Below are 20,377 nucleotides of genomic sequence, written 5' to 3'. Positions count from 1 at the left end.
TAGTTTAGCCAGAAAATGCAATTTTATGTTTTCACTCAAAAATTGGATTTTTGATGAGAAATAGAGTGATCACAGATTTTTATTGTTTTGGCCCTAGCTCTTCTAGTTTAGCCAGAAAATGCAATTTTATGTTTTCACTCAAAAATTGGATTTTTGATGAGAAATAGAGTGATCACAGATTTTCAGTTCTTTGGCCCTAACTCTTCTAGTTTAGCCAGAAAGTGCAATTTTATGTTTTCACTCAAAAATTGGATTTTTGGTAGGAAATAGAGTGATCACAGATTTTCGCTGTTTTGGCCCTAGCTCTTCTAGTTTAGCCAGAAAATGCAATTTTATGTTTTCACTCAAAAATTGGATTTTTGATGGGAAATAGAGTGATCACAAATTTTCATTGTTTTGGACCTGGCTGTTCTAGTTTTGCCAGAAAACGCAATTTTATGCTTTCACTCAAAAATTGGATTTTTGGTAATAAAAAGAGTGATCACAGATTTTCATTGTTTGGTCCTAGCTCTTCTAGTTTAGTCAGAAAATGCAATGTGAAAACATAAGTTTTCACTCAAAAATTGGATTTTTGATGGGAAATAGAGTGATCACAGATTTTCATTGTTTTGGCCCTAGCTCTTCTAGTTTAGCCAGAAAATGCAATTTTATGTTTTCACTCAATAATTGGATTTTTGTTAGGAAATAGAGTGATCACAGATTTCATTCTTTTGGCCCTAGCTCTTCTAGTTTAGCCAGAAAATGCAATTTTATGTTTTCACTCAAAAATTTGATTTTTGGTAGGAAATAGAGTGATCACAGATTTCATTGTTTTGGCCCTAGCTCTTCTAGTTTAGCCAGAAAATGCAATTTTATGTTTTCACTCAAAAATTGGATTATTGGTAGGAAATAGAGTGATCACAGATTTTCGCTGTTTTGGTCCTAGCTCTTCTAGTTTAGCCAGAAAATGCAATTTTATGTTTTCACTCAATAATTGGATTTTTGTTAGGAAATAGAGTGATCACAGATTTTCATTCTTTTGGCCCTAGCTCTTCTAGTTTAGCCAGAAAATGCAATTTTATGTTTTCACTCAAAAATTGGATTTTTGTTGGGAAATAGAGTGATCACAGATTTTCAGTCCTTTGGCCCTAACTCTTCTAGTTTAGCCAGAAAGTGCAATTTTATGTTTTCACTCAAAAATTGGATTTTTGGTAGGAAATAGAGTGATCACAGATTTTCGCTGTTTTGGCCCTAGCTCTTCTAGTTTAGCCAGAAAATGCAATTTTATGTTTTCACTCAAAAATTGGATTTTTGATGGGAAATAGAGTGATCACAATTTTCATTGTTTTGGCCCTGGCTGTTCTAGTTTAGCCAGAAAACGCATTTTATGCTTTTCACTCAAAAAATTGGATTTTTGGTAATAAAAAGAGTGATCACAGGTTTTCATTGTTTTGGCCCTAGCTCTTCTAGTTTAGCCAGAAATGCAATTTTATGTTTTCACTCAAAAATTGGATTATTGGTATGAAATAGGAGTTATCACAGATTTTCGCTGTTTTGGCCCTAGCTCTTCTAGTTTAGCCAGAAATGCAATTTTATGTTTTCACTCAATAATTGGATTTTTGGTTAGGAAATAGAGTTGATCACAGATTTTCATTCTTTTGGCCCTAGCTCTTCTAGTTTAGCCAGAAATGCAATTTTATGTTTTCACTCAAAAATTTGATTTTTGGTAGGAAATAGCGTGATCACAGATTTTCATTGTTTTGGCCCTAGCTCTTCTAGTTTAGCCAGAAAATGCAATTTTATGTTTTCACTCAAAAATTGATTTTGGTAGGAAAATAGAGTGATCACAGATTTTCATTGTTTTGGCCCTAGCTCTTCTAGTTTAGCCGAAAATGCAATTTTATGTTTTTCACTCAAAAACTGGATTTTTGTTAGGAAATAGAGTGATCACAGATTTTTATTCTTTTTGGCCTTAGCTCTTCTAGTTTAGCCAGAAAATGCAATTTTATGTTTTCACTCAAAATTTGTATTTTTTTTATTTGAAATAGAGTGATCACAGATTTCATTGTTTTTGGCCCTAGCTCTTCTAGTTTAGCCAGAAAATGCAATTTTATGTTTTCACTCAAAAATTGGATTTTTGGTAGGAAAACAGAGTGATCACAGATATTCGCTTGTTTTGGCCCTAGCTCTTCTAGTTTAGCCAGAAAATGCAAATTTTATGTTTTCACTCAAAAATTGATTTGGGTAGGAAATAGAGTGATCACAGATTTTCATTGTTTTGGTCCTAGCTCTTATAGTTTAGCCAGAAAATGCAATTATATGTTTTCACTCAAAAATTGGATTTTTGGTAGGAAATAGAGTGATCACAGATTTTCATTGTTTTGGCCCTAGCTCTTCTAATTTAGCCAGAAAAAGCAATTTTATGTTTCACTCAAAAATTGGATTTTTGGTAGGAAATAGAGTGATCACAGATTTTCGTTGTTTTGGCCCTAGCTCTTCTAGTTAGCCAGAAGATGGAGTTTTTACATTTCCATGCAAAAATAATAAGTTTTCATTAAAAGCACACAGTAGGACGTCTGGATAGCACTGAATTTAAAATCAACATTAGTGGTTGTCTAAAAATAATTTAATTAAAAATACTTGCCTTTGGTTAGCAATAATTTATGTTACAAATTTTTTGTGGTTTATGGAATTTTTGTTAAAAAAAATTTCTTTCAATTTTAATTAAAAAAACCTTTTATGGCATTTGCAACATTTTAGTAATAAAAACGAATATAAAGGACAATAGAATAGAAAATGGTTTCAAATATTATTATTTTACGAGTATTAAAAACAATAAATCATAATAAAATGACAATAAACACAAAAACGAACTACAAAATGTTCAAGGAATGCTAACGAAGATATTGGAATAATTGAATTTGTTGTTGTTTAAAATGTAAAAAAAGACAATTGCAGTGAGTAGAAGGGGCAGGGAGCTAAATAAACAATAAAGTTATTTATTAGAAATATGTGAGTTAATGGCCTTGGCAAGGACATTAAGGACACATACTAAAGAAAAACAATAAGGATGTGAAATAGAACACAAAATATATTTGTGACCACAAATTGTTTAAAGGGCGGAAAAGTCAATTGCTTAAATGATGGCAAGTTGTTCCACAAATTCAAATTTCATTGCCGGCTTTCAGGCGCAAAAAAAGGGATAAACTTTTCATATAAAGAAATTTGTTTCTTTATTATTGTTTTTATTACAAATATTGTCTTAAAAATTAAACACACATTCAAAGAAAACAATCATAAAGAAATAAAAACACAATATATGGATTTTTAACAGCCAAAATGTATGCTACAGAATAAACAAACATATTTTGATTTACGATACAATTGTAAGGACATTTAATACCCAAATACACCCCGCCAAAACAATAATAAATACTTCAACACTCTCCACTTAAGAAGAAAGTTATCCTTAGCCAGGATATCTAAATAAAAAGAGAAACAGACAACAACAACACACACACACACAATTTAAAGCTCTATTTGGCTGTATTAGTATAATGGTTATTGTTATGAATTTATTTGTTTATACGTCTAAAGGAGAAGAAGAAGGACCATTTAAATAAAGACCATTTTTTTTTTCAAAAAAGTCTCCTTTTTTCATATTTTGTAAAATATTGTTATTAGTATTTTTTTAGTGCTTTTCTCCCCATTTTCTTCTAGAGTATATTAAAAATCTAAAATTCCATATAATGTTGTTTATTTTCAGACATATGCACGAAAATACTCATATGGAGGGATTTTAATATTGTTATTATATTTGTATTTTGCTTTTAATATTCTTTCTACTTGTTTGCTTTAAGTAACACATACATATGTATGTTATAGTCTTCCTGTGAAGACATTATCATGCATAAATTTTTTAATGTTTTGTATTATTTAATCATTTATGGTTTCTTTTTTTATTGAGAGTAAATAAGGCGGAATAAGAAAGATATATATTTTGGTTAAAATTTGAAGGATTACTTACTGAAAACCATATATTAAGTGATCTATAGTCTGCCCTATAGTCTGCTCTATAGTCTTACTTATAATCTATAGTCTAGTCTATAGTCTAGTCTATAGTCTAGTCTATAGTCTAGTCTATAGTCTAGTCTATAGTCTAGTCTATAGTCTAGTCTATAGTCTAGTCTATAGTCTAGTCTATAGTCTAGTCTATAGTCTAGTCTATAGTCTAGTCTATAGTCTAGTCTATAGTCTAGTCTATAGTCTAGTCTATAGTCTAGTCTATAGTCTAGTCTATAGTCTAGTCTATAGTCTAGTCTATAGTCTAGTCTATAGTCTAGTCTATAGTCTAGTCTATAGTCTAGTCTATAGTCTAGTCTATAGTCTAGTCTATAGTCTAGTCTATAGTCTAGTCTATAGTCTAGTCTATAGTCTAGTCTATAGTCTAGTCTATAGTCTAGTCTATAGTCTAGTCTATAGTCTAGTCTATAGTCTAGTCTATAGTCTAGTCATAGTCTAGTCTATAGTCTAGTCTATAGTCTAGTCTATAGTCTAGTCTATAGTCTAGTCTATAGTCTAGTCTATAGTCTAGTCTATAGTCTAGTCTATAGTCTAGTCTATAGTCTAGTCTATAGTCTAGTCTATAGTCTAGTCTATAGTCTAGTCTATAGTCTAGTCTATAGCTAGTCTATAGTCTAGTCTATTGTCTAGTCTATAGTCTAGTCTATAGTCTAGTCTATAGTCTAGTCTATAGTCTAGTCTATAGTCTAGTCTATAGTCTAGTCTATAGTCTAGTCTATAGTCTAGTCTATAGTCTAGTCTATAGTCTAGTCTATAGTCTAGTCTATAGTCTAGTCTATAGTCTAGTCTATAGTCTAGTCTATAGTCTAGTCTATAGTCTAGTCTATAGTCTAGTCTATAGTCTAGTCTATAGTCTAGTCTATAGTCTAGTCTATAGTCTAGTCTATAGTCTAGTCTATAGTCTAATCTATAGTCCAGTCTATAGTCTAGTCTATAGTCTAGTCTATAGTCTAGTCTATAGTCTAGTCTATAGTCTAGTCTATAGTCTCTAGTCTCTATAGTCTAGTCTATAGTCTAGTCTATAGTCTAGTCTATAGTCTAGTCTATAGTCTAGTCTATAGTCTAGTCATAGTCTAGTCTATAGTCTAGTCTATAGTCTAGTCTATAGTCTAGTCTATAGTCTAGTCTATAGTCTAGTCTATAGTCTAGTCTATAGTCTAGTCTATAGTCTAGTCTATAGTCTAGTCTATAGTCTAGTCTATAGTCTAGTCTATAGTCTAGTCTATAGTCTAGTCTATAGTCTAGTCTATAGTCTAGTCTATAGTCTAGTCTATAGTCTAGTCTATAGTCTAGTCTATAGTCTAGTCTATAGTCTAGTCTATAGTCTAGTCTATAGTCTAGTCTATAGTCTAGTCTATAGTCTAGTCTATAGTCTAGTCATAGTCTGTCTATAGTCTAGTCTATAGTCTAGTCTATAGTCTAGTCTATAGTCTAGTCTATAGTCTAGTCTATAGTCTAGTCTATAGTCTAGTCTATAGTCTAGTCTATAGTCTTGTCTATAGTCTAGTCTATAGTCTAGTCTACAGTCTAGTCTATAGTCTAGCCTATAGTCTAGTCTATAGTCTAGTCTATGGTCTAGTCTATAGTCTAGTAGTCTATAGTCCAGTCTATAGTCCATCTATAGTCCATCTATAGTCTAGTCTATAGTCTAGTCTATAGACTAGTCTATAGTCTAGTCTATAGTCTAGTCTATAGTCTAGTCTATAGTCTTGTCTATAGTCTAGTCTATAGTCTAGTCTATAGTCTAGTCTATAGTCTAGTCTATAGTCTAGTCTATAGTCTAGTCTACAGTCTAGTCTATAGTCTAGCCTATAGTCTATAGTCTAGTCTATAGTCTAGTCTATAGTCTAGTCTATAGTCCAATCTATAGTCCAATCTATAGTCCAATCTATAGTCCAATCTATAGTCTAGTCTATAGTCTAGTCTATAGTCTAGTCTATAGTCTAGTCTATAGTCTAGTCTATAGTCTAGTCTATAGTCTAGTCTATAGTCTAGTCTATAGTCTAGTCTATAGTCTAGTCTATAGTCTAGTCTATAGTCTAGTCTATAGTCTAGTCTATAGTCTAGTCTATAGTCTAGTCTATAGTCTAGTCTATAGTCTAGTCTATAGTCTAGTCTATAGTCTAGTCTATAGTCTAGTCTATAGTCTAGTCTATAGTCTAGTCTATAGTCTAGTCTATAGTCTAGTCTATAGTCTAGTCTATAGTCTAGTCTATAGTCTAGTCTATAGTCTAGTCTATAGTCTAGTCTATAGTCTAGTCTATAGTCTAGTCTATAGTCTAGTCTATAGTCTAGTCTATAGTCTAGTCTATAGTCTAGTCTATGGTCTAGTCTATAGTCTAGTCTATAGTCTAGTCTATAGTCTAGTCTATAGTCTAGTCTATAGTCTAGTCTATAGTCTAGTCTATAGTCTAGTCTATAGTCTAGTCTATAGTCTAGTCTATAGTCTAGTCTATAGTCTAGTCTATAGTCTAGTCTATAGTCTAGTCTATAGTCTAGTCTATAGTCTAGTCTATAGTCTAGTCTATAGTCTAGTCTATAGTCTAGTCTATAGTCTAGTCTATAGTCTAGTCTATAGTCTAGTCTATAGTCTAGTCTATAGTCTAGTCTATAGTCTAGTCTATAGTCTAGTCTATAGTCTAGTCTATAGTCTAGTCTATAGTCTAGTATATAGTCTAGTCTATAGTCTAGTCTATAGTCTAGTCTATAGTCTAGTCTATAGTCTAGTCTATAGCCTAGTCTATAGTCTAGTCTATAGTCTAGTCTATAGTCTAGTCTATAGTCTAGTCTATAGTCTAGTCTATAGTCTAGTCTATAGTCTAGTCTATAGTCTAGTCTATAGTCTAGTCTATAGTCTAGTCTATAGTCTAGTCTATAGTCTAGTCTATAGTCTAGTCTATAGTCTAGTCTATAGTCTAGTCTATAGTCTAGTTTATAGTATAGTTTATAGTCTAGTCTATAGTCTAGTTTATAGTCTAGTCTATAGTCTAGTCTATAGTCTAGCCTACATTTTGGTCTATAATCCGGTGTATAGTTTATATTCTGGTCTATAGTCGAGTCTATATTCTATTTCATGGTCTAGAATATATAATCTGTAGTATGGCCTACAGTCTGGTCCATAGTCAGGTCTATGTTCTATACTCTGGAATACAGTATAGTCTTGTCTATAGTCTGATCTAACGTCTGGTCTTTAGAACGGTATATAATCTAGTCAATCTGGGCTGTGGTCTGGTATACACAGCCTGGTCAAATGTCTGGTCTAAAGCCTGGTCTATAGTATGGTCGTTAGTTTGGTCTATATTCTGGTCTATGGTTTGGTCCTTAGTCTGCTCTATAGGCTGATCTATAATCTGATCTATAGACTAGTCTATAGTCTGGTCTATAGAATAGTATATAGTCTGATCTAATGTCTTGTCAATGGCCTAGTTTGCAGTCTTGTCAATTGTATACTTTAGAGTCTAGTCTATAGTCTAGTCTACAGTTTGGTCTATATTCTGGTCTGTAGTCTGGTTATATTCTGATCTACAGTTTAGTATATATTATATTGCCTGATCCATAGTATTGTCTTTAGTCATGTCTATAATTCGGTCTATGGTCTATTCTATACTCTGTCCTATAGCATGGTCTATATTCTGGTATAAGTATACTCTATAGTCTGTTATATAGTCTGGTCTATAGGTTGGTCCATCGTCTGGCCTATAGACTAGTCTCTGCAATAAAGTCTGGTCTTTAGTATGGTTTGTAGCCTTCTCCATAGTATGGTCTATAGTTTGATCTATTGTCTGGTATATAGTTTAGATTTTAGCCTGGTCTACAGTCTATTTATGGCCTGATCTTTGATCTGATCTAAAATATGGCCTATAGTCTAGTTTGCAGTCCGGTCTATAGTCTGGTCTGTAATCTGATCTATAGTCAGGTTTACAGTCTGGTCTATTTATAGTAAGTATAGTCAGAAGTTTTCTCTATAGTTTGGTGTATGGTGTTTTACGATGCGATATCCTAGCTTCCCCGCCATATCTTTTATAATCTTCCCAATATACATACTTTGAATTAAATGTCCTTTAATAACTCCCCCAGTCCTGCTTAAAATGCTGCTTTTTTAATTTCTTCTTACATTTGTTGTCATAAAATTTGTTATTTTTTATTATTAAAAAAAGAAAAAGAAATTTTATAAGACTTCCAAAAAATGTCTTTTATATTTGCTGTTTTTGAACAAACAAAAAAAGAATTTAAAGAAAACGTGAAGGTATTTTATGTCCTTTAGTGATGCTAATAATATTGTATTCTTATTATTATTTATTACACGTATTTTGAAACGGCAACAAACAACAACAAGACAACATTTAAATTACATTTTACAAGGTTTAAAGGACCCAGGGATTTTAGCAAATAAGAGGCTAGTGAGTAGCATTTAATAAAAGTAGATGAAATATTATAAATTTGTGATTTATTTATGTTTAAATGGTTTTTGATGTCATTTTTGAGGTTTTCCAGGGGAATATTGAGTTTTAAGATTTCCCTAAAGCGTACAAAGCCTACAACATATGCTAAGGAAAATAATTTAATAAATATAGTATTATATAAATGTAATAAAAGTGAAAGAGAGTGAGAGTAAGCGAGAGAGTTTGAGCACTTAGGTAAATGAGTAATGTGTGAACAAGTTAAGCCTCACGTTTAGTTGGAAATATTTTTGTGTAGGTGTAAATTTTTTCTGTGAGCGTGTGTGTTTTTTGCAGTAATAGAATAATAGAAGTAAAATTTATGAATTTTTCATTAGACTCAAGAGGCTTTTTATGGCATTTTTTCTCTTTTCTTGTTTTTTTTTTTTATTATTATTAAATGTCATTCAAATTACAGCCCTTAAATGCTTGTTATGAAATGACACTTCATGTTGTAAAACGACGTCACAGTCTGTGTTATCTTTGCTAAAGACTTTAATTAGAAATTTTCTTGGTTTTTTAAATTGTTTTGAATAGAAGAGACTAATTTTACGTTTATTTTCTTTTGAAAGATTTATGTATTAAAAACGCCCAAAATGTATAGAATTAAAAATTAATTATAATAAATTATAGTCTTTTGGCAGTATGTTAAACAGCAGTAAAATGCTTATGATTTATGCTAATAATAGAAAAACAAAAAAGATACGAACAAATCCAACTTATGCAAAAATGCCTAGATTTATGCTTCAAATTTTCTTTTCATTTGTTTAAAGTTTTTGTTATTTATTTACAAAATTATTCAAGCTTATGACTTGTATTTTTTTCATCGAATTTTCTCATTTCCAGGTAATCATCGCATGAGACCTTTTTTTGGCAAAAGGTCAACTTTTTTAAATCAAATTTAACCAAAAACTGATTTCTAAGGAAAAATGTTAAAAAGAATCAAAACCATTAATCACTGTTGGAATTTAAAAAGAGAATTGATATAAGAACTCAACTAAAAGTAGTATAGAACTAAAACAGAACTAGAACAGATCTAGAACAGAGCTATAACAGAACTAGAACAGAACTAGAACAGAACTAGAACAGAACTAGAACTAGAACAGAACTAGAACTAGAACAGAACTAGAACAGAACTAGAACAGAACAGAACTAGAACAGAACTAGAACAGAACTAGAACAGAACTAGAACACAACTAGAACACAACTAGAACACAACTAGAACACAACTAGAACACAACTAGAACACAACTAGAACACAACTAGAACACAACTAGAACACAACTAGAACAGAACAGAACTAGAACAGAACTAGAACAGAACTAGAACAGAACTAGAACAGAACTAGAACAGAACTAGAACAGAACTAGAACAGAACTAGACAGACTAGAACAGAACTAGAACAGAACTAGAACAGAACTAGAACAGAACGAGAACAGAACTAGAACTAGAACAGAACTAGAACAGAACTAGAACAGAACTAGAACAGAACTAGAACAGAACTAGAACAGAACTAGAACAGAACTAGAACAGAACTAGAACAGAACTAGAACAGAACTAGAACAGAACTAGAACAGAACTAGAACAGAACTAGAACAGAACTAGAACAGAACTAGAACAGAACTAGAACAGAACTAGAACAGAACTAGAACAGAACTAGAACAGAACTAGAACAGAACTAGAACAGAACTAGAACAGAACTAGAACAGAACTAGAACAGAACCTAGAACAGAACTAGAACAGAACTAGAACAGAACTAGAACAGAACTAGAACAGAACTAGAACAGAACTAGAACAGAACTCGAACAGAACTAGAACAGAACTAGAACAGAACTAGAACAGAACTAGAACAGAACTAGAACAGAACTAGAACAGAACTAGAACAGAACTAGAACAGAAACTAGAACAGAACTAGAACGAAACTAGAACAGAACTAGAACAGAATAGAATTAGAACTAGAACAGAACTAGACAGAACTAGAATAGAATAGAACATAACCAGAACTGAGCTAGAACAGAACTTAAACAGAACTAGAACTGGACTTATTCCTAGTTAATTATTCTATAATCTAATCCTAAATAAAAAGTAAAACAGTTTCTAAATCAAAGTTAACATCATGCTGATTTCTTTGGAAAAATATCTTTATAAAAAGAAACAAAACCATTAATCATTTTTTAGATTAAAAAATAACCTTCATTGGTAGCAAAAAGAAAATCCAAGCGGAAATTTAGTCCTACACCAACAATTTTATTTCGTTCAATTGTTTTTGCCTGTTAAACAATTATATCTAAACAAAACTATAAATTGTATTGTATTTTTATGATTTTACAGAAAAACTTGTTGTACAAATTTGTTCTATAAAAGTCTTAAAATAAGCTTTGTTTTTTTTTTTTTTGGTGGATAAAAAGAATAGAGGGTTTGGCTTATAACACTTTTTTTTTTTTTTTTTTGTTTTCACATTTTATGGCTTTTTATTGACTTAAATGTCATTGTTGCCACCATTGTAGCAGCTGGCCAACGAAATGGAATAACAATCCAACAAAAAAACCAACACACTCTTTGGTAATCTATATACACACACAAAAAAAGATTTATGGCTTAATGGCCATGGTTTAAAGGACAATCCAAAAAAAGTTTCAATTTTATTTATTTAAGCTGCAATACTCAAAGAGATAATCTATGAAATGCTTTTTACTGAACAAATGAAACATACATATTGTTAAAACTTTTCCTTTACTGTTTATAAAAGTTCCCAAACTTTAAAAATATTTACTTTTTTCCTATATACTCTTAAACTCTTTAATTAATTTAACCACAATTCAAATTAAAATCCCTACTAAAACACCTACAATTATGACATAGTTTGTTTGCAAACTACCGTTTAAATTAATTTACCCCTAAAACTATACTTTATTATTTACCCACTCTCTCTCCTCTTGCGCATATCATGATGGCCATATCGCCTTTTAGTTTATTATCGGCCTCTTCTTCACATAATTATCTCAAAATCATATAATTTACATGTTTTGTTTAAACAGATAAATTACCTATAATTTACGCTAAAAACAACAATAAACATGATGAGTGTAATAGATCCGCAACCACTCAATCACAGATATACATACACACATTCATACATATATATATATATATGTATGTATATACAGAAGGCTGACAAACAAACAATAAAAACATAAATCTACAAACATGTATACAAATTTACAAACTAGAACAGAACTAGAACCGTACTAGCACAGAACTAGAACAGAACTAGAACAGAACTAGAACAGAACTAGACAGAACTAAAACAGAACTAGAACAGAACTAGAACAGAACTAGAACAGAAATAGAACAGAACTAGAGCAGAAATAGAACAGAACTAGAACAGAACTAGAACAGAACTAGAACAGAACTAGAACAGAACTAGAACAGAACACAACTAGAACAGAACTAGAACAGACTAGAACAGAACTAGAACAGCAACTAGAACAGAACTAGAACAGAACTAGAACAGAACTAGAACAGAACTAGAACAGAACTAGAACAGAACTAGAACAGAACTAGAACAGAACTAGAACAGAACTAGAACAGACTAGAACAGAACTAGAACGAACTAGAACAGAACTAGAACAGAACTAGAACAGAACTAGAACAGAACTAGAACAGAACTAGAACAGAACTAGAACAGAACTAGAACAGAACTAGAACAGAACTAGAAACAGAACTAGAACAGAACTAGAACAGAACTAGAACAGAACTAGAACAGAACTAGAACAGAACTAGAACAGAACTAGAACAGAACTAGAACAGAACTAGAACAGAACTAGAACAGAACTAGAACAGAACTAGAACAGAACTAGAACAGAACTAGAACAGAACTAGAACAGAACTAGAACAGAACTAGAACAGAACTAGAACAGAACTAGAACAGAACTAGAACAGAACTAGAACAGAACTAGAACAGAACTAGAACAGAACTAGAACAGAACTAGAACAGAACTAGAACAGAACTAGAACAGAACTAGAAACAGAACTAGAACAGAACTAGAACAGAACTAGAACAGAACTAGAACAGAACTAGAACAGAACTAGAACACTAGAACAGAACTAGAACAGAACTAGAACAGAACTAGAACAGAACTGGAACAGAACTAGAACAGAACTAGAACAGAACTAGAACAGAACTAGAACAGAACTAGAACAGAACTAGAACAGAACTAGAACAGAACTGGAACTGAACTAGAGCAGACTAGAACTGAACTAGTTTATTTATAATTAATAACTGTTTCAATATACAATACTAGAAAATTTATTGTTTAAATCTGCTTTTATTGTTGATGGTAATTAATTATTTACGTATGCACATTTAAATTATAGTTTAGTTAACAAATACAAACTATTGTTAACAAAAACAAGCAAAGTGTTATTACCCAAATGCTTAATAACAATAAAGATATGTTGATTTTATTGTATAAATAGAATAAATAATCTTTCCTCAGGGAATAATCAAATATTTAAATTTTTCATTTAAGACATAAGCAAGAGATATAAGAAATATTAATAAAACAAAAGAAATTGTGACTACTAAATCTAGATTTTCAAATAAAGGAAAGAAGAATAGATAGTTTTATTAAATGTAAACAGAAATTTACTGCATATGCTAACTATAGTAGAATTGAGCTAGATTATAACTTAAAGCTGAAGAGATTTTTTCAACTACTATTGAATATGTCTTTAAATCAATACATATTTTTATTGCAATGAATGATGTTAATCGAATTATCTGCATTAGCTCTTCAAAACAAATTTGTGTAGTCTACTTTAAGGCTGACTCAATATTTTGCAACATCTACATAGTGGTATGTGGCGTATGATTAATATTTATTTTTTAATGTTAATGTTTTTTCACCCTCCTTGTTAAAAATTTAAATAACACTTGTATAACAAGCATTCTCCAACCAACTTATAAGAGCTACTTTAAAGCACACAAACTTCATTAAGTGTGAAACAACGTGGGGATCCTTATTTTATGAGAATTCTTTCCCCTAAAATATACACCACAACGATGCAGTTAAAGGAACTTTATGATTAAGCATTAAATTGTAAGAAAATATTACAAAATAAAATCAAATCAAATACTTGGAATAGACTGCATAGACGACGATGACACCAACCAAATAGCAAGAAGTCAGTCAGTGAGAATTGACTTTTGCTGGCAAAAAAAAAAAATAAAGAAAATAAATTCAGCAACAACATGAATAGCTGATACTAAATTTTTTGTTATGGTGATGAAATGAAAAATGTGTTTAGCATGTGATTGTACTGGGGTTTAGACAACTGAAGTGTCATGAAGAGATTTAATGACAGGTCAAAGACTTAATGAGAATAAGACAAAAGTGCTAAGAAATATAAATATGGAAATCTTACAATAAAACAAAAAAAGTTTTAACTTTTATGAAAAGTTATAGAGGGTTTAATGTTAGAGGAGTTTACCTTTTTCAAGAGAGAGAAATCTTTATAAAATCAACACAAAATTCTTAATTTTCTTCGCAAATTCAAGAATTTCAAATAAACTTTGAATTGTTATATTTCTTTTTCATTAAGCATTTCTTCATGATAATTTAACAAACGTATCATAAATATTTTATAAAAATTTACTAAAACAAATATCCATCATAAGTCTAACTTGATACAATAGTTTACTCTGCGTATACTTAATATTTAACTCTAATAAAAGAAAAATATCCTGTAGTTCTAAAAAAAGACTGTTTTCATTTTGTCTGGTAACTGTCAAACTTTTCTTTATTTTCTCTTTTATATACCTTTAATTTCTTTTCCACCCTTGCAATTAAGTTGACATTGCATTTTTCAAAATTTTGTCAGCAATTTATTATTTCTAATCTAACAGGCTTAAAATAATTTAAAAACATAACTGTGCTTTGACTTGTCAGCTGCAAAGCATGAAATTAAAATAATTTTCATGTGTGACATGTGTGTAAAAAAAAAAATCTAAATAATTATTTTGATTCACCGTTTGTACACTAAAAAGACTGAAACTAAAAAAAGTAAACATATTTTAAGATAAAAGCGTAAATTTTGTAACCAAAAATAAATCAGTTCTACTTGAAACCAAGTTTAGTTTTAGTTCTAGTACAGTCAGTTCAGTCAGTTCTACTTCATTTCTAGTACACTTCTACTTCAGTTCTAGTCTGTTCTGTTCTGTTCTGTTCTGTTCTAGTTCTGTTCTGTTCTGTTCTGTTCTGTTCTGTTCTGTTCTAGTTCTGTTCTGTCTGTTCTGTTCTAGTTCTGTTCTAGTTCTGTTCTAGTTCTGTTCTAGTTCTGTTCTAGTTCTGTTCTAGTTCTGTTCTAGTTCTGTTCTAGTTCTGTTCTAGTTCTGTTCTAGTTCTGTTCTAGTTCTGTTCTAGTTCTGTTCTAGTTCTGTTCTAGTTCTGTTCTAGTTCTGTTCTAGTTCTGTTCTAGTTCTGTTCTAGTTCTGTTCTAGTTCTGTTCTAGTTCTGTTCTAGTTCTGTTCTAGTTCTAGTTCTGTTCTAGTTCTGTTCTAGTTCTGTAATACTTCTGTTCTAGTTCTGTAATACTTCTGTTCTAGTTCTGTTCTAGTTCTGTTCTAGTTCTGTTCTAGTTCTGTTCTAGTTCTGTTCTAGTTCTGTTCTAGTTCTGTTCTAGTTCTGTTCTAGTTCTGTTCTAGTTCTGTTCTAGTTCTGTTCTAGTTCCGTTCTAGTACTGTTCTAGTTTTGTTCTAGTTTTTTTCTAGTTCTACCCTAGTTCCATTCTAGTTCACTTGTAGTTCAGTGTTTGTCAATTTTAAGAATCTTTTAGGGTTTAATTATTTGTTAGTAAGTTTAAATTTAAGTTGTTGCACATCGAAGCGTATGATTTATTATTTATTTAATAAGTTTCAAGAAATTATGTCTAGAGCAATTTGTAGCGATTAATCTGTGTGTTTTTTTTATTAAAATGATAAAATACACTATTTTCAAATATCAGCGAAGATGTCTAAACAATAAATTTGTTTTTTAAAAGTATTTTTAAAAAAATTAACAAAATTTTGGAATTTCTGTAATTTATTTTTTTTTATTATTTAATTTTCTTCTCAAAACTTTAAGTTCAAAATCAGTTGTAATATTTTCAAATAGTTGTTGTTTTAAAATTATTGGAAACTTAAAAAACATTCACATTTTAAAGACATATTTTAGATAATTTACCAACAGGAGGTATGATTGATATTTATTTAGTAAAGTTTTTAAAATTTATCTGTGGGGAATCTATTTGATGCAAAACTATTTTTTTTATGAATTTGAAACATTAATTATTGTTGAAAGTCGAGTTCTGATTAATTTAAACAAATGTAAATATTTTCTTTAACATTTTCTTTTTAATTAGATATTTCTAGAATATTTTAATTTTATAAATATTTGTTTTACTTTCTTTAAAATGTCATATATTTTGTTCTTTCCCAAAAATCAGGCCTTAATTAAAATTTCATATCAAAATATATAATCCTTGTTATTTGTAGTTATATTTTCGCTGTTGTTGTCAAAAGTCCTTTGTTGTTATTAGTTTGTTTGTTGTGCAAGTATTTTCCAGCTCAAACTTTTTAGTTTTTTTTTTTATCAGTATTTTATTGTGTAAAAAATAGAAAACATAAAAATAGCTATAGATATAGAAATAATCTTACTTTATTTGTTGGTGGTTTGGTTGGACTGACTGTATCTAGCTGTTTGCCGGCCTGTATTGGTATCTAAGTCCTGCCAGCTGTGTTAAATACACACACAGCTGTTAATCCTTTTTTGTGCCAACAAATGTAACAACAAAACTTAATAAATCAAAAAACTTTTTTTGTTTAAACTGATTTTTTCTTTTCACAAATGATCATGATTTTTTCGTACACAATTTTTTTTCTAATTCTGTGATTTTTCTTTTTTTCTTAAAACTTTTTTTATTTTTTGATTACAAATTTTATATATTTTCTAATTTTTAAATTACTTAAATTTAACACTTAAATAAAATATTTACACTATTTTTTTTCGTATATTTTATTTTTTGGTTTTCAAAAAATCTTCGTTATTTTTTAATAATTTTTTTTATTCTTTAAACATATTTTTTGCTTAATATTATTTCTTATTAATGTAAATGACTGTGTTTTTCTTGTTTTTTTTTTAATTAAAAATGTTCGTAAAATTATTGCTCTAACCACCGTTTGGTATTACGGTTCGTAACGAACTAAATGCGAATTTGCCAAATGCTCATCTTTTTAAAAATAACACACACAGGACGAAACAACAACACCGCCAATGTTAAAAGGACAAACTAAGGCAAATAAAACAGTTAAATTCCTAAAAGGATAACAAACACTACAGATGTTACGAGTTAAAGAGAAAATGCGTTAAAGCTTTTACTCTTAAGGAGGAAAAAGCTTTCGCTTTCAAAATTAATAAAATTCAAACTAAATTCACAACAAGATATTTAAAACTTTAGTACAACAGCAGAACTAGAATAGAACTAGAACAGAACTAGAACAGGACTAAAACAACACTAGAACAGAACTAGAACAGAACTAGAACAGAACTAGAACAGAACTAGAACAGAACTAGAACAGAACTAGAACAGAACTAGAACAGAACTAGAACAGAACTAGAACAGAACTAGAACAGAACTAGAACAGAACTAGAACAGAACTAGAACAGAACTAGAACAGAACTAGAACAGAACTAGAACAGAACTAGAACAGAACTAGAACAGAACTAGAACAGAACTAGAACAGAACTAGAACAGAACTAGAACAGAACTAGAACAGAACTAGAACAGAACTAGAACAGAACTAGAACAGAACTAGAACAGAACTAGAACAGAACTAGAACAGAACTAGAACAGAACTAGAACAGAACTAGAACAGAACTAGAACAGAACTAGAACAGAACTAGAACAACTAGACAGAACTAGAACAACAACAGAACTAGAACAACAACAGAACTAGAACAACAACAGAACTAGAACAACAACAGAACTAGAACAACAACAGAACTAGAACAGAACTAGAACAGAACTAGAACAGGACTAGAACAGAACTAGAACAGAACTAGAACAGAACTAGAACAGGACTAGAACAGAACTAGAACAGAACTAGAACAGAACTAGAACAGAACTAGAACAGAACTAGAACAGAACTAGAACAGAACTAGAACAGAACTAGAACAGAACTAGAACAGAACTAGAACAGAACTAGAACAGAACTAGAACAGAACTAGAACTGAACTAGAACTGAACTAGAACTGAACTAGAACTGAACTAGAACTGAACTAGAACTGAACTAGAACTGAACTAGAACTGAACTAGAACTGAACTAGAACTGAACTAGAACTGAACTAGAACTGAACTAGAACAGAACTAGAACTAAAACAGAACTAGAACAGAACTAGAATATTACTAAAATATCCAAAATATTACCAAAACAATATTAATCATACACTCAGGTATAAAAATAACATAACAAATTTTAGAAGAATTTAATAAAATTTAATTTTTTTTAGGTTTTTTTAATTTAATACACCTTTGTAAAAACAATCAATATAACTTTCTCTATAAACATTATCCTCTTTATTACTCACGTCTCAAAATTTTACGACCAACAGACTCACAAATATAAAGTAATCAAATAAAATAAAATTTTAAGTGGAAAACTATAAAGTTTATGAATTATAAAAATTATGTTTCCTTAAAAAAATATATAAATCTTTAAACTATTAAATACTCAGAAAAGAATTCAAAAATTGCCTGTTTAGAACAAAACATATAAAAACTTTTAAAATAGAATATAAGGTGTTAATAGCTTCCTCCATAAAACAAAATAAATAAAATTTATTTCTTATTTAAATTTTGCACATAAAATATTTGAATTAATTCGTTACGGCTATAAAATTTAACTAAAACACATCAAAATCAAGCTTTATTACAATTCAAACATTTAAATTTATTAAGAGTATTCTTGTATAAAGTTAACTCTTAAAAGTTACTCTTTTGTAAGTTTAACCACAAAAATCTCACACACACAATCAAAAAAACATCCACGTCTTTTTTTGTTTTCATTTCTTATTCTTACTATTTTTGCTTTGGTTTGTTTGTAAACAAATGAAGCTTTTCATTCATAAAAGCTTTCTCTACGAATTTCATTTTCTCTCTTTCTCTCCCTATATTTTCTTATATTAAAAACACCGGCATATATAGTAATTCATGCTCAATATTACAGTAACACCGACATGTAACATTTACGGACCATGTTTTCTTTGGCACTTATTTAGCAAATAAAAACAAAAACAAAGCTATGACATGTTACGACATGATGTAATGTATTGGAACAGGCATAATGAATAAAATTGTTATAAAAATTATAAATTTTGCGGGGAACTATCACCAGACTATATAGAATAGGCTATAGGCTAGACTATAGACTAGACTTTAGACTAGACTATAGACTAGACTAAAGACTGGACTAAAGACTGGACTTTAGACTAGACTATAGACTAGACTATAGACTAGACTATAGACTAGACTATAGACTAGACTATAGACTAGACTATAGACTAGACTATAGACTAGACTATAGACTAGACTATAGACTAGACTATAGACTAGACTATAGACTAGACTATAGACTAGACTATAGACTAGACTATAGACTAGACTATAGACTAGACTATAGACTAGACTATAGACTAGACTATAGACTAGACTATAGACTAGACTATAGAATAGACTATAGACTAGACTATAGACTAGACTATAGACTAGACTATAGACTAGACTATAGACTAGACTATAGACTAGACTATAGACTAGACTATAGACTAGATTATAGACTAGACTATAGACTAGATTATAGACTAGATATAGACTAGACTATAGACTAGACTATAGACTAGACTATAGACTAGACTATATAGACTAGACTATAGACTAGACTATAGACTAGACTATAGACTAGACTATAGACTAGACTATAGACTAGACTATAGAGTAGACTATAGACTAGACTAGAGTAGACTATAGACTAGACTATAGACTAGACTATAGACTAGACTATAGACTAGACTATAGACTAGACTATAGACTAGACTATAGACTAGACTATAGACCAGACTATAGACTAGACTATAGACTAGACTATAGACTAGACTATAGACTAGACTATAGACTAGACTATAGACTAGACTATAGACTAGACTATAGACTAGACTATAGACTAGACTATATAGACTATACTGACTATAGACTAGACTATATAGACTATACTGACTATAGACTAAACTATAGACTCTAGTCTACCTTTACTCGAGACTATATTTGATGCATAAATTTATTATTGTTTTCTTACTTGCTGTCCCTTAGTTATTCAAATATCCAATAAATTTACCTGTAAAGAAAAAATAATCATATTTAATAATCGAGTAAAAAAGCTTTTTTCCTTAAATTTAAAATATAACGTCTTTGTTCAAATATTCTACCGTTTCACTGTTCTGAGAGCCCTCTATCGTTTTATTAGTAAACTTAAATACGAAACACAAGAAAATCCCTCATAAAAAGAAAACTACGATTGTTTTTGTTCTCTCTTCCACTCTAATGTAAACAAAACACAAACGAGCAAAACAAAACCAGAAAACTTTGTTAGCAGTTCTCTTTAACAAACAAAAAAATCCATTTGCCCCCACCAAAAAAAAAAATACTCTTAATAAAAATACTTAATAATAATAAAAATAAACTTTAATTAATTTTCTACATATTTGGCGGTTATTTTTAATTTACAATTTGAAAACTTATATTGTTTTTTTTTGTCTTACGACAAACATAAACCCAAAAGACAA

General features: G+C 30.2%; 1 protein-coding gene across 6 annotated transcripts in view; it reads right to left on the bottom strand.

Moving 5' to 3' along the window:
- LOC119608676 (myb-like protein M) overlaps positions 1-20,377 on the bottom strand; it is a 157,760-nt gene that overhangs the window by 93,812 nt on the left and 43,571 nt on the right. The window contains exon 1 of one of the 6 annotated variants that reach the window (XR_005231833.1): positions 16,198-16,421. The exons of 4 other annotated variants lie outside the window; for them this stretch is intronic. Coding sequence is in view for 1 of the 2 variants with exons in the window: in XM_037963184.1 (XP_037819112.1) it covers positions 19,909-19,929 (21 nt within the window). In the remaining variant the exon portion in view is untranslated. Of the gene's footprint in view, positions 1-16,197; positions 16,422-19,867; positions 19,930-20,377 lie in introns of those variants that run through there. One more of the 6 variants, XM_037963184.1, reaches the window with a different exon arrangement.

Source organism: Lucilia sericata, unplaced genomic scaffold (assembly GCF_015586225.1).
Source record: "Lucilia sericata isolate MDLA Ls3-8-SP2 unplaced genomic scaffold, ASM1558622v1 Contig000869F_arrow, whole genome shotgun sequence".
In the NCBI taxonomy this organism is placed as follows: domain Eukaryota; kingdom Metazoa; phylum Arthropoda; class Insecta; order Diptera; family Calliphoridae; genus Lucilia; species Lucilia sericata.
The sequence above is the reverse complement of the archived record's forward strand: the minus strand, read 5'-3'. Positions and strand labels throughout refer to the sequence as shown.